At 41.8% G+C, this 15,197-nt stretch overlaps 1 protein-coding gene and 1 long non-coding RNA gene across 2 annotated transcripts in view; both read right to left on the bottom strand.

Annotated features, from left to right (window-relative positions):
• Positions 1 to 11,986, bottom strand: part of LOC136341266 (uncharacterized) — a 67,029-nt gene extending 55,043 nt beyond the window's left edge. The window contains exons 1-2 of the long non-coding RNA XR_010732472.1: positions 11,898 to 11,986; positions 11,266 to 11,345 (exon numbers count right to left, since the gene is read on the bottom strand). This is a non-coding gene — a long non-coding RNA (uncharacterized lncRNA). The remainder of the gene's footprint in view (positions 1 to 11,265; positions 11,346 to 11,897) is intronic.
• Positions 11,987 to 12,201: 215 nt separating this feature from the next.
• Fbw5 (F-box and WD repeat domain containing 5) lies at positions 12,202 to 15,087 on the bottom strand. The gene is made up of 8 exons (XM_066286044.1): positions 14,545 to 15,087; positions 14,300 to 14,474; positions 14,080 to 14,246; positions 13,812 to 14,025; positions 13,493 to 13,759; positions 13,214 to 13,445; positions 12,946 to 13,158; positions 12,202 to 12,780 (listed from the first exon to the last, which is right to left on the bottom strand). Exons 1-8 carry the CDS (start codon positions 14,899 to 14,901, stop codon positions 12,507 to 12,509), a joined length of 1,899 nt encoding a protein of 632 aa, XP_066142141.1. The 5' UTR covers positions 14,902 to 15,087; the 3' UTR covers positions 12,202 to 12,506.
• Positions 15,088 to 15,197: the final 110 nt, after the last annotated feature.

Raw genomic sequence — 15,197 nt, forward strand, 5'->3', positions numbered from 1 at the left:
CCCGCCCGAACCTTCAATTTTCCAAAACCATCGCAATGTTTCGAGCCATTAGTTAATTAATAGGAGAGCCGTTACGCGTCAGTTCTAATTTCGAAGCGTTAATTTTGAAAAATCAAAAATTTTCGAAAACTCCTCGCCACGTGCGCTTCTCGCTTCCAGCTAACGGCAACTCGCCCAAAACCACCGGCGGTGTCTAAGCCGTTATTGCGCATAAACGCAGCGGCGTGTCACAAGTAATTCCGAAGGGGTGAGGGGGGGGGGGGAATAGACGTTTACTACTTTCGCACTTTTCAGCCTTCAAGCGCCGATATCTCGACGATCTGCAGGGCGATTTCCTTAAACGACAGCTTGAACCGATCAGAAATTGGTGTTGGGAAAAGGGCCAGCTTTCATGCGTAGAACCCATATCGATCGAAGGGACTAGCGACGAGTCAAAAATTTCCGAAAAACGACGCAGGAATGGAATCATAAGGGGATTATAAATTGTAAGGGAGGAGCCTCGAACAATGCAACATGGATAGGGGTTCCCTCAACTCATTTTAGAGCGCTGTTGTAATAGTAATTATAGCCGCCAATTAGCGGTAATTAAAGAGGAACCGTGACCCGTTCGAGGCTCACAAGATAGATTCGAAACAGACACATGCAGATTCCTTTGCTAGGGGGTTTTTCCGGGGGGTTTTTCCGGGGCGATTTTCTGGCGACAACAGGTTTATAACAGGCAAATGTCCAAAAATCTGCTTTGGTTTAACCATACCCTGAGGCCCAAATAAAGTTCAGGACGTAAAGAAACCTTCACAATCGGATACTAAGGGATTCAATTTAGAGGCGAAATTTATTATCAAACTTTGAACGACTTCGTTCCAAATCACTTTACCCGAATTGTGTGCATTCTCTTTATTCAACTATATCCCCGCTTAATCCGTATAAATGATATTGGTTAAATTTACTAGAAATGTTTTAACATATTCGGAATGACTGTACGAGCCGGCTAAATTACTCGGCTCTAAATATATCTGAAGAACGGCCATTGCACAGTGATTAAGGGGTAGTTAAACGCTCAGATAATTGTAACTCCGCTTTCACGTTTGATTATATTCTACATACTTGCATTAAGAATTTTGGAATGCGCATTGCTTGATTGCTAAAGTTGCCCAAATTCCCACTTTATGTTGCGTATTTCCGGGAGGCAAAATTTATTTTCGTTTCCACCCTTCAGACCCACCAAATGGCCGAACTTCAAATTTTGACTGAGACGGAACGGACGGCACCCGGTGCTTGGGCACCGAACGACGGCGACGGGGGGCGGGCTTATCCCGATAACAGAACTGCGCAGGAACCGGCTCCCGCTGATAGGGCGGGCCCGTAGCTCGGCCCCGAACCAATCGCAAGTCTAAGTGGGCGTGACGTGCTCGGAGAGACGTCAGTCTCACCAGGCGGGGGGCAAGGCATTCGTCGATCGATGAAATTGCACCAAATCCGGCGGTGGCAACGTCACGAGCTTCGATCGGATGGGCGGGGCCTTGGGCCAAGGGCGATGCTAAGCAGCTGCGGCGTGCGGTTAAATTTCATTCCACAAAGGTTCCGGCCCCCGTTGGCCCTTCTGAGAGCGAGCTCTCTGAGGAGCTTCAGAGCTCTTTTAATAAATATTAATTTCAATAAGTGAAACCAAGACGCGCCGCTGATTACTGCCAGATGCCGGGGTCCAAAATTTGGTGCCTGACACGGAGCTTTTTGGGTCTATTTTCCCGAAAAGGCGGTAAACCTTTAAAGGGGACAATGCGACGTGAAACAATCGGATCCGCCCAGTGGGAGGACGCACGGGCAGTTTTCCGAAAACGAAGTTTTTCGAATATACGTCTCGGCGAGAACAGCGTCGCGCCGATCGGGTTGCGGAAGAGGTCGAAGCCCAGGGAGAACCAATTTCATTTTGGAAAAATGTATACAACTTTATCTCTGATGAAACTCGAGTATTTCGAACAACTTTCCAAAACATTAAAAGCTGTACTGAAGGGATTTTAAAAAGGGATAAAAACCGAAAACCCTGGATGTCTTGAATTGCACGTACAACTCTAAAAAGAAAATGAATATTTGAGATATGAATAATATCTCTATTCCTGTCCATTCGTTAAGAATTTCCTTTTTCCTTTTCATTCATTAAGAAACTTTTTAGATCTACCGAGAGCCTATATAGGGCGATCCTCAGATGATCCTTTTTAGGGCAAAACCATGGAAAAAGTGCAACAAATAAAATGGATATCGCGTCGTTTTATACGAGATAATTTAGATTCAATCATGGGCCGACTCCTCCCTGCGAAAACCTTCAGGGTCATTTGTTTCCTTTTTTCGACAATTCCACAGTTCCTCCACATTGTTGAGCTCATATAACAAGAAGATTTCACCAACTATCGGGAGTTACGCCGATTTTCCTGCTTGCAAAGCGTTTAATAATGGCCGATGCCGAAAAACCGCATCGACGAATTTCCTTTTTGTCTCCGGAAATCGTCAGGATTTACTCGCATCTGATAACTTTTAGAACTGGATTATTCCCTGTTCTTCTACCATTTAACCAAGAATCAATTACCTAAAGTTGATGTCGTTAAAAACATCTACACCATAATTAATAATTCAAAATTTAAATTAGTAGTTCTCCGGAAATGTCTACCCAAACAATATTGTTTGAGCAGTTGGTCATTAATCTTGAGCAAGCCAAAAGGCCGAAATATTAGAGGCATCGCTCTTAAGCTTTGTGTCAGTCTAAACAGGCCTATATTGCTTTTCTGGTCAAAGTTTAGTGATTTATATTGCGTCAGCCCGCTGACACAATTAGAAACATATTAGAATTTCATGTATAGAGCAGAATCTCTAATAAATGGCACTTTAAAATCGAGATGTAAGGTTTCAGCCTAGTTCCAAGGGAACGATAGGCCCGAGGCACGTGGGAACGCGACTTTTTCGAAGTGACGGGAGAACGGGACCCGGGCTTTGCTTGCGATTGTCAAAGCTTACGTCACAGCAGGGACGGTCACGTGTCGGGTCGTTTGAGTTCCAGTGGAAGGGAGTACGTGAGAACGCATCTCGTCTCGAGTCGTGACGCAAGTTGAGGGAATTCGAATTTCGTCGTCCTTCGGATTCGAGCAAACGAATTTCGATACAATGGAAAAACTGGTACGATCACTGGAGCACCACCGCCTTTATATTCGGACAATCGTGAAGTGCCGGAGCTCGTAGAACTAACGCGGACTAATTTGGAACGTTCCAGGAACTCATCCCCCAAAGACCCCGGATCGATTTGGACGAATGGATCCGTGCCCACTGAAAAATTGGTACTTTTTGGCACATTCCCTGTTTCTTTGAATGACTCCCGAGCATTTTCGTCACACAAAACCTTCGAGAATTCTCCATATCGGAAGCAAAGTTTAACTTTCCAACTCAGGGTCCTTGAACGGAATAAGTGCTTATGGGCATAAGCAAGTGGACGAAATGGGCGATTCGGAATAACGAGAAGAGTCAATTGTATATCGGCAAGTGGAAGTTTGCTCAGGTCCTCAAAAAGGTACATTATTTAGACGTGGACATTTAAATTTTCCAGGGTCAGGGGCGGACCCTGGGAATCGAGAATTTAACGTGAAATCTTGCGTCGCAGTTCCGTATGCGCCACTGGCCTGGCTTGAAGGAATAATGGTCAAGTGTTGTTTATAGCAGAAACGTAGGAGAATTTTGCTCTAATACTGTAAACGCAAAAAGACAGGAATTTCGGATTTTTTGAACCCTGCCAAAGTAGTTTTCCATTACAGGCCTCGATGTTCATTAAACTCAAAACTTGAGGGTTTTGTACAGGGGAAGACACGTACCTGTCAGCATGCAAATTGAATTCTCATAATAGTAATAACAGCGACGCGTGGACTGCTTCTTATTGAACTAATTTCATCCCTGTTAGCGAACCGCTGCTGGCGATGCAATACCATGTATGACTCCCTTTACTCATGGAAATGCATTGAGTTTTTCCGAGGAGGATCGAATAATAGGGCTGATTAAGCTATCCATACAAGTTCGACATCGAAAATCACCAGGTATCATTGAAATAAAACTGCTTTCTCCTCCCTTCCGCTGTTCAATCTAAACCGATTGAAGCGGATCCAATCAGCCTCGTTAGGCCATACCGCCCCTTCGAATTGTCGATGTTTAAATTCGCCCTGGCAGCCCTATCTGTCGTCTTAAATGTTCTCTGATCAACCCCTAATTTGCTTCTTGTCTCTTAAATAAACCAGATTACGGATAAAAGCCACAAAATGTTCACGTCACATAAATGCACTAAATTCGTACAAAATCTAATTTTCGCCGGGAACACTTGTCTCGCTTGAATACTTAAATATTCTACGGAATATTTGCTCGGAATTTTATTAAATAAACGTATGGTAAATTCTAGCTTTTTTGTTTTATTTGCCCCCAAATTCGCAGAATTTCCCCGTAATTATGATTTTATTATAACAGTTTACCGCTAGAGTTCATTTTGAATTTCGCCGAAGAATAAAAAGCGGTTCCGCTACTAGTCACCCATGGATACTTTATATTATTCAAAAATATGTAAAAGTTTAACAACTGTAAATTAGCGGGAATAATGGGCGCAACGCGATTATCGAAAATTTTTGGGAAATTTGCACGGATGCAAATTAAATCGAACACGGGCAAGAGTCCGCCCCGTGCGCGAGTGCGTTTCCCCCGTTGAAGTTGCCCGAATTAATAGAAAAGAAAATAACATGAATCACGTCTTGCAAGGACATGACCGCAAGTTTGAACTACATCAGTTTGTTACCATATTGGTGCGGCGACAAGGGGAATTACCGCGATAATTGCATTAGTGCAAATTGCCGCTTAATTCGCCAGCGATCGGTTCAGAGAAACGAACAAGCAAAAACTGACATCAAATTATTAGGACGTCCGATTTGACGGCTGGGCGAGATCGTCAAAGAAATTGTTTTCGTTTCAACGACCGAGATTGATCGGTTTGGTGCCGCCACTGGAAAACCCCGAGGAAGCCGCCAATTCGTTTCCGTCTACCTTCAGAACCACCGGCAACGCCGCCGGGATGAGACTAAAGAACTGAGCGTTCGTCCCCGTGCCCTGATGTAGGCACTCAACGATCCACCTCCATTGGCGCAGGTGCAACGTTTCTCAACTGTCGAAAGACAAAACTGCGGAAAAGCTGCGTTTTAAACGGCTCAGAACAAACGAATTAGTACCGTCACCGAAGCGCCTACGGAGAGCTCGAAAAGTCCACTTCGCGCCCCTTCCCGTGACGCGGACGTCCCGTTCCTCGGGGTTGGGAATTGGCAGCGTTCGGGCGACTAGCCGCGATGGTCCAATTCGAGAATCGGCACTTTTCAAAAAATGTTTTTTTTTGCAAAACTAAGAGGACGCGGAGAAATTGTTGGGTGGCGAGTTCGCATTAAATCAGTAGCGTAGCGTCCTAAAACTTCGCAATCGGTTGGAATCAGTCCGAATGGAGAATATACAAAAAAACTGAAAGTTGGAAATTTTGCTCGTGCATGCTCCACTTTCGACCCGAATAACTTCGTTATTTAAGGCCATAGAAAACAGAATGAAATGTTTCTGCAACGGGCATATTCTGGACTATATTCAGACATTTAAATGAATTGCGTAGGTGGCAACATAAAATTGTGACAAATTCCTAAAACTAAGTTGGAAAAAAATTCCATGCTTTTTCTCTGTATTTCCGGAATTCGGGTGGCGGAAAACTTCGAAAAAACAAAATCACACGGGCCCCCGGCGCACGGGCGATCGGTCCTGCCAAGAGATCAGCGAGGTCGGATGAGGAACGTCATGTTGCGGCGACTGTCTAAAATTCCCAAAATTTTCGCTGGCGGCATCCCAACGCGACCTGAGCCCGGAATTCCCGGCGAAAAGTCCGTTTTTCGGAAACGCACGTTTTCCCGAAGTTTTCTCGCGGACAAGTCCAAATTCGTCAAGTAGGCCGCACATGCGCTCACTCGTCTGCCGCGTGGTTTTTCAATTGTTCCGGAAGCCGTAATTATTTGTCGTTTTCACGCGCCGGTTTCCGTCAATATTTTCACCGGTTAATTTTGCAGTAAATCCACCACCGGTATCAGCGAAATTAGTGAAATTGATTGGGGGCGCGGACAAACGAAATGCCGCGAGTCGGTCCTCGCCGAGACCCCCGGTATATATATATATATTTTTTTTTTGGCATTAAATCTCACAATGAAGTTCGCGGTGCCGCGATGTGCTTTCGAAAGCTCCAAAACGTTCTGCTCCATTCGAGGATTCAACGAAAACGCCCCAGAAATGGGAAATAGAGGATGGCTGGATAAAATTTGCAGTCTTATTTGCAGTTCTCAGGCAAATTCCGGTAAGTTTTAGCCGCATTCCCGATCACTTTACGGAATTTCTGTGACACGTCCATAGACGCAGCTCAAGTGCAATTTGCCCCGCGACATTTACCGTTTCATCGTAGCTGCCGTTTTACCATTTAACGAGCAAACAAATGGAGAATGAAAATTTTGAGTTTTTGCCGGCCGGAGGGGCCCCAGTTTCGAAACGTTTTGGCGGAAAAATCGCCGAGAAGTTGTTCACTTGATCACCGGCGAGTTTCCGCGCTCGCAACTGCGGCGGTCCGACATTGATTTTTATATTGGCAGTTTCACTTGGGCAAAGTATTTAAATTTCTAAATATGGTGTAGAATAACGTAACTCAAAGTGTCATTTATTACTATTTGCGAATTTGTAACGCATTATACGCAATTAACCCCGTCCAGTTCAAATTTATTCCGGGCAATTATCAATTAAATAGTACCCATAATATGGCGTATAAAGCCATCATTAAGCGCTACAGTCGAAGTTATTTAATTTGGCATTACAGTGTCATGCCAATTAGATTTATTAAAACAAATACTAGAGCTAATTATGACCATCCAAACACCGAAATTAACAAGCCGGCAATGTTGATGAAATAATTAGGAATTACTATCTTGACAATGTCGGTTCGTTTGGTAATCCAAATAAGCCGTAATTAAAGTGAGTTTTGTGATGGATGATACTAAAGTCTTATCAAGGTATATAAAGGGGTAACGGGGTTAAATGGTCGGCCTTTATTTAGGTATGCATAGGGCATGCTAGACGATATGGCCTCATATTCACAAACAAGCCCAATTTCGCCAGGATCTTCTCAATTTTACTGGTTCTAATAAATATCTAGCCAGGAAATAAAAACATAAAATTCATATTGCCCATATTAAGTTGCAGAAGACTGGCTTAGCCGGAAAGGAACTATTACGTTTCAGGTAAGAAGATGGGTAAGTGCAACATGAATTCATAAACAGAGAAAGTACCACTTAGGCTCGCAGAGGACGAGATACGCACACGCACGGCGTGTGACGTATTACCATGGAGGTATTTCACGCAGCGATGGTACCCCGGAAAATGGTAAAAACGCGCTAGCAGGCCCGCGGCCGAAAACGCGCCATTTTCGATACGTAGGAAGGCAGTTTCGCGTTTCTTTAAGGACATTCTCGACGGTTTTCGTATTTTTATTTTCGTTCAATCGAACTCTTCGAGATCGTACGAAAACCACGTAAAATGTGCCATTTATGAATTTTGCACTTCCCTAAATTGATTTGAGTCAAGCGCGTAATGAGGGCTTTGAAATTCTTCAGAAACTAGATTTCGGCTAGCATTAGGGCACTTAAAAATACTCCGTGGAAAGTAAAGGTTTTGACCTTCGTATTGACCTGCGTTAAGCGCTTCACAATGGATCTTTCTCGAATTTGGGCACTTGCGGTTGCGGTCTCGGGCGCCTCAAAAACCGCTTGGGACACGGGAATCGTTCGCGTCGTACCAGCGCAGACGATACGATTTAATCGCAATTACCTCGCAGCTACAGTACTCGGTATCAAAATCCCATTCGAAATATCCCTCTTCGGCAATCAGATATCAGTACATCAGAGGGCGACAATTTTATTCCTCCTATTAACCCAAATCCCTTTATATTGGCAGTCTCAATAAAAGGAAATTATTCTGCCGGCTTAGCACCCCTAAAAACGTATGTCTTGTGACAGTGTAATAGACCCGGGGCTTAAGGCATCGACATAAGATTTTATCGTCGAACAAACTCGGTTTGGAGGTTTTTAATACTTAATCCTCAATTCTTTTCAAGAAGTCGTTCGTGGAAATAAATTACGGTTTTCTGATCTTGTCATCACAGAAGTTTTCTGCTTTCTAGCCCGGTGCACGGCACTGTCTCCGGCAAAATCACCTGAAGAGATATCTGGCTGAAATAACGATGTTTGCGTACCGAATGGCTCTATTAATCCATATTTATTGTATGTATAACGAGCAGGTCCAGCAGCAGGGCCCGGTCAAGCACAAGATGGCCAGACGACGGACATGAATGCTGGAAAATGGGGTATTCCGCCCCCGGCTTGTTTTTATCCAATTACGGATATTTATTATTTATCTTTCCGTGAGGCTGGACCGCCCCTGCGCTTTGCTTTTGCCAACACATCGATCTTAAAATTTGAGGGTTGATTCTACGCCACTGTTCGTTTAATTGGCAATTATCCCGATAGGCATGTGAGGAAGACTAAGTTTACTCACCATTATGATGGGAATTTCCAGTAGTTCCGTATACCCGCCACTGGCTGCGAAATGGGGCTCTCCGTAGTTTGAAAAACATTCGTTTGAAGTGAGTAAAAACAGGAGAATCGTGAGCGTCAGGCAACAAACCAGATGGAAGAGGGAAATTAAGAATTGGTGAGTTTTAATGGTCGATGATTTTTTGTGAAAATTTCGCATTCAAGCGCCGAAAAACGGGGACTAGCTGTCCCAATTTTTCCTAGTTTCTTAGTTTCTCTTCCATCCGTCACGAAATGACCATGATTTTCCGAGTTCGATTTTGAAGTGTTCAATTTTATGGATGATTTCTCGAGCATTCGTATTAACATAAAGTGGCGCATTTCATTTCTCAGGACTGGCAGAAAAATTCAAAGTCTAAGTAAAATGACAAACAATGAGCTCTATCCTATTTCTGCCGCTTATCGTCCCCTTACGGGAAGTACATGAGGAATATTTTGAGCTTCCGGACTCAATGAAACAGAGCAGCGTGCGCTCTTTCTCCAAACTAGCCGGTCCGTGGATCGTTGAATCTAAATCGATTTTTTTTTTTAATATTTTTCCTCCCATTTTGCACGTTTATTCAACTGTTACTCGACACTCGAAACTCCAAAGAGTAAAGTACGATTTATATTCATTTAATTTGTGCATTATTAATGAGGTCGTCGGACATTTTCTCTGCTGGTACCTGAGTGAACACAAACAATATCAAATTCCTCGTCAGATTTAATCCCATCATTTGAACATATTTTCGCCTCGTTAAAGCGACGTCCCCAATAAATTCTATTTAAAATAATGGTGCCGGCTTCACAGCTTAGGAGGAGATAAGTAAAACCGGAGAGAGGGCAGCTTTAACGAGAGATAGTCGGTCTTTTGTTTGATTACATAAAGGCATGCTAAAAACAGGAATATCTTGCATCAAGCGTCCTTTTTTACAAAGAGAGACTCGCACCTTTGACAAATTAAGCCTCATCAGACCAATGGAAAACCGGAACCAACAGCAAGGTGGGTGTTGCGGACCCAAAGCTAAGAAAAATAGATTTCCAACCGTCGATAGTTGTGTGGTGCCGACGCCGAAATCACCGCAAACCACCCCCGCTCACCTTTTCGGCACCAACCCCGAAGATCAGAGGCGCCCCACGCCGACCTCGCACTCCTACCGATCATCAATTTAAAAATTTCAAAAGCTCGCTTATTCAGAGAAATCGCCGTGTTGAAACGAGTGCGCCACGCCACTGCCTACCGAGTGACATTGATATTTAAAGAGATCACCAATTTGTTTTAATAAAAAGCAGAGGCGTGCGAAGTTGATTTTTAAACGTCGTGCATTACAAGTTACTAAGTTGTGAGCCCAAGGAAAGCATTCGGGGCCGTTTGACCGAAGCATCCTGGGCCACCATTCACAGATTTATTTATCAGATCTAAGCGTATATTAAAACCAGACAAAGTAGGCAGTTTGGTTACTTGATGAATCCCAGAGCCGTGCCAGGCAGCATTAGAATCGGAGTTGCAAAAAGGGCAAATGTTCAGGTTTCGACAAAAGTATACGTGCAGTTTATTTACACGGTTTTACGCTGTTTTCGTCTAATTTATTGGCTATAAGGACCATGCATAACGTACGAATTATGCAATATTATTCTTTCAACACCAGAGGCGTAGCAGACGGACCAAAACGAGTCGGTGCACAGAAGCCATCGCTCAAAGTAATTTGTTGTAAATAATCGACCGTTGTTGCTTCCCATTGTTGCAGTACCAAGAGGTACTCGAATGCGTCTTCCTCAAAGCTCATAAAATATATCAGCTCTGCGCAAATGGGGCTTAGAGAACAAACAATTAGAGGGAACATATTCGCATTAACGTGCATGCCGATACATAAAAGGTTTTTCCATACTTTTGAAGTACACTTAAAAGCCCGACGCTCAGATAATTAAAGGCTCCATTGCAAAAGTTATTTCAGGAATTAATTAGAGCTTTCAATTAATCCCCCCGCAGCTGAACGCGAACAGCAACATTAAATATGGCGGATAGAGCTACTCAACGTATTAAAGCGTTTAGCTCCCGATTCAGATCAAAGTTTTCGTGTCGAGATGGAGGATTTTTCACGTTTTATGCGATAATTCGTTTTGACTTTAAGTGGCCTAATTGGCTCGCTTTTGCTTGTTTTAACTCAACATCTCCTACGGTTTCTGAGATTTCATATTTTTCTTAATGTTTTGTTGCAAAACAGAATAATTACCCCCGGTATTAAACTATGTCTGTTCAGCTCAACTTTCATCTAATTAATTTAATTAAAATAAAGCCCCTTTATACAGTGGGAGTCACTAATTAAATCCAATGTGAAGCAAGTTTCAAAAGGCGAAACAGACTCTTTGAAATAACATGAAGTGAGAAAACCTACGACTAATTACATCGACGATGAAAGTAGAAGAACAGATGAGAATGGGATGCCTTATTACAGGTATTTTGTTCGAGAGGGATAGTGATGCAAGGAATTATTTTGGGGCGCAAGCATAATGACAAATGTTCAGCTTTGTCGGTGATTTCCGAGCGAATTGAACTTATATTTACTTAAGAAGAATGGAACAAAGCAGAAAAAACATTTTTACAATTGTTACTTACCCCGAGACCTCGAGATTCCCGGTTTCGAGACAGTTCAATCGGCCGAGCTTTGAGGGCAAATTTCGTCACTTGGCACGGACCTATAAATTCCGAGATTTCAATCGTCGTCTTAAGCAACCCGCGACGTTAACTTTAAAAAAGGTTAGGGAGGAAGCAACCTAAGGTAACTCGAAGCTCTAAAGCGATACTTGATTGACCCATCACACTTAAAGATTTTAAGACCTTTGCTTGACCATGGTTGAGGTGAAGCAGGTACTTCAGCTTCTCGTAAAAAATCTACGACCATCGAAAACAACGAGCTACGGCACTGGCGTAAATAAGTCTAGAATTTCTACGAGAATTTATATGAAAAGTCTAAACTGAAGCTCAATGGCAGTTAATTGAGGTTGGTATCGAAATGGAAAGTAAACAAATTACATGGTATTTTTGAGGAATTTTCTCTTGAATTCTCTTGAATTTTGATTTTGTAATGAGTTTTTCGCAAAATCCTAAACTGCTAAGTGGGCATGGACCAAATCGAGGTTGTTCAGGAAGAGGAATGGAAAAAATTTTAAATTGACAAAAAATCTCTTGTTTCAAGTTCTCGGAGTGGTTCGAAACCTTAGATAGAAACTTTAGCATGTGCCACTTACCTCAGGCTTGAACATTTTGAGCCCCTTGAGCAAACTTGAATAAAACAAACTCGGAGAAACTCAAAGACGTTGAGTAACCTAAAGAATCTATACTATACTAGATAATGTGCACACTTGCAGCTCCATCTCTGTTTTAACGGTCGCACTAAAGTGTTTACATCGATCTCCGGTAAGCAGATCCCTCGAATTTCTTCCATTTAATCCGCAGACAGGAACACCACTACCAAGTCTAAGAATCTCGCCATTAACGAAGCACTTTCGCCAAGCTTACAAGCAAAACAGGCAAAAAAAAACATTACATAACATTTTGTCAGAAAGCACTTTATTTATATCGAATAAATAGTTTATGATTACAACAGATTACTAGATAAATTAAATGTTTGTACACGAGCTACTACTTCGAGAAATATTTACATATCATAATATAAATAAGAACTGTACAATCCCTTTAACTGCATCAAACATTTTCTGAAAATAATATCTCAGAAACTATTAAAACATCTTCCAATTTAAAAACAGAGATTCAGTGAATGATCGGGACTGACTCTTTGAGCATTGCCTGACATGAAATCAAACGAATTTATTCAAGTCTCAATGCAAAAAAAAACCTTAAGAAACTTCCTTGAAAGGTTTGAAATGTAAGAGAACACTTTTCCTCAATTCGACGCCCTCAGCAGCGAATTCCTGCAAGTCCAATCCTAGCTCCTTGACCCTCGCCCTAGAACGCCAGATTTTGATTTTTAAGTCGTCGGAAGTGGTCACCAACATTTGTGGATCCTTCGGATTGAATGCTACCGAGTTGACCACATCTTGATGCGGGTATTTCGCCAAGCAGACCCCGTAATGGCGATCCCATAAGTAGCCGTGTTTGTCTTCGGCCCCACTGAATTGTGAGTATCGAAAGAAATTATTGATAAAATACAATTAAAAAACAGAAACAATTTAAGATAAATTAAATTGCACATGCATGTTCACAGTTTTGTGAAGTAAATTCGTACTGAAAATGGACCAGTGTATATTCCATAGACGTTCGTAAATTTTTCCTTACCTGGCAACGTATTCATTGCAAACATCCAAAAAGATGAAAAAACACTCATTATTAGGAGTGTAGGCCTTGTGAGCCCTCAACATGGTTCCCACTGGTTTAAGAGTGACCAAATCAATCACGTGAATGTCGATCTCCTGGGCTATAGGAGGCGGATCCAAGGGATTGGTTATCACGTAATTTTCAGGCCATGATCTGCTGTTCACATAAAGATACCTGAATCATCAAAAACTGAGCAAATTTTCCCATTTCTCCACATGAAAACCAATACCTGTGATCTGGACTTAAACCCATCCCAACAATATGCCCATGCAGATCAATCAAATGATCGACCTTATCAAATTTATCTGCAACTTTATCAAAATCAAGCCAATCTGGGTCTTGCGAAGGACTTGAAGAACGCAACTGCTCCTTTCTTTGTTCTTGCAAAATCAATCGCTCTTTTAAAGTAGGACCAGGATCCATTTTTTTTGGGAATACAAAAGGCTTTATTCGCTTAAAGCCTATAAAACTCGTGTTTCAATTCTGAATTTTCTTATTAATTTACAACCTATTTGATGGGGAGTGTAAGTCTTGCTGCCAGTGATGAATATGAGATACTTGTCATTCATAACATCCACTTCATCGCTAGAAGTTGAATGATCATCGTCATCAAAACCTTCATCTTTATTGTTATCATCCATTTCGTAATCACTATCCTCCCCTAAATCTTCACCATGCTCAATTTCAACCTTTCTGTACTCTGAATTATACCAGATAGGATTGGCAAATTCATCGTTTCCTCTTGGAAGGTTTACTATGGGCATTTCATTTAATACTAAAAAATTTCTCATCTATAAGATGAAGAAAAAACTCAACGGATATGATACCTGATTTACTACAACTTGGCAAGTTTGCCATGTCCCTGTGACTAACTGGATTGCCGTGCTCAAAAATAACCCCCTGATCTACTGAAACCCCCGTATATTCCCCCTCTTCAAGACTCACTTTTTCTGAATTTGGCAAACAATTTGCAATCATTATGGCTCTAATAGAACTAGCATTTTTATTGTAAAACCTAAACAAAGCATGTGTTATTGGAACCTGAAAGGTACAATGCATTTTATCGATAAACCCAGAAACCACGACAAAACATACTAGTTCTGAATCAATTTCTTGGGAGGCTCGATTGAGCCATAAATGAGAGCTGCTGACCAAATGTGCTAACCAATGGAGATCCCCAGACAAAAGATACTGATCACTATACCATGTCCCAAAAATATCATAGGGTTTATTGACCACACGACACTGCAGGTAAAAGCCATCTGCAGACAAATTTTTATTCAGAGAAGAGAAAGAGAGTAAACTCAATCTTTACCTAAATTAAAAACCGCAATTTCACCAGAAGTGCTGTGAGTTGTACCAAAATGTACCCCAGAAACTAACAATAAAGTGTCGGTTTCGTTAAACTGTGAATATTGGGTATACTTCCATTTAAACTTTTTCATGTTATTACTATATTTAATTGAGGCTGGATAACCCGAATTCCAAACCTAATGGATGTTGTTCATTAATTTAAGATTTATTTAAATGTAGATGGTTTAAATATTGAAAGATACTTACATAAACATACCCATCTTTCGAACAAGTGGAAAAGTATTTCCCATTATGTGAGAAACTCACATGTAGGACCTGATGAGTGTGTTCGCATAGCGTTTCAGTTTGGACAATCGGAATCTCTGAACAAAGTCTTTTGAACTCCCCATACCACGACTTCCCTGCCGCGACTGGTACTGACCGATCAACCAAAAAGTCTCGGTAAAACAAATCTCTCCAGAGCAGATCATTTCGGCTGGCTTGTAGCCAATGCTTGCAAACGTTCCCTACTGAAAGTAATTCTTTGTATGTGAGATGCTGGAATATCTTATACAGCGCCGGATAAGGAAGGTAGCACCAAAGGCTCCCTTCAGCTTCATTCATACTGTTTGTCGGGATAATTGATAGAAATCTCTATATTATAACGAGCATTTGAGGGTGAAATTTGGAAATATGTTCAAACTAGAAAGAGGAAACTGGAGGTGTCGCAAACTGAGTGCCGTTTTAAATGAGTGGGAACCACAGGAGCTCCGCAACAGATCACAGCTGATTTATTTTAACCTATAATATTTGACGTCACTAAACGTCAAGTCGTTCTAATGTTGACCGATCTTATTATAAATCATTGAAGGTTTTTGTAGATCACTAAAGTCAATATTGGACAGTTTTTCAATGTCATT

This window comes from Euwallacea fornicatus, chromosome 9, assembly GCF_040115645.1.
Source record: "Euwallacea fornicatus isolate EFF26 chromosome 9, ASM4011564v1, whole genome shotgun sequence".
Classification (NCBI taxonomy): Eukaryota; Metazoa; Arthropoda; class Insecta; order Coleoptera; family Curculionidae; genus Euwallacea; species Euwallacea fornicatus.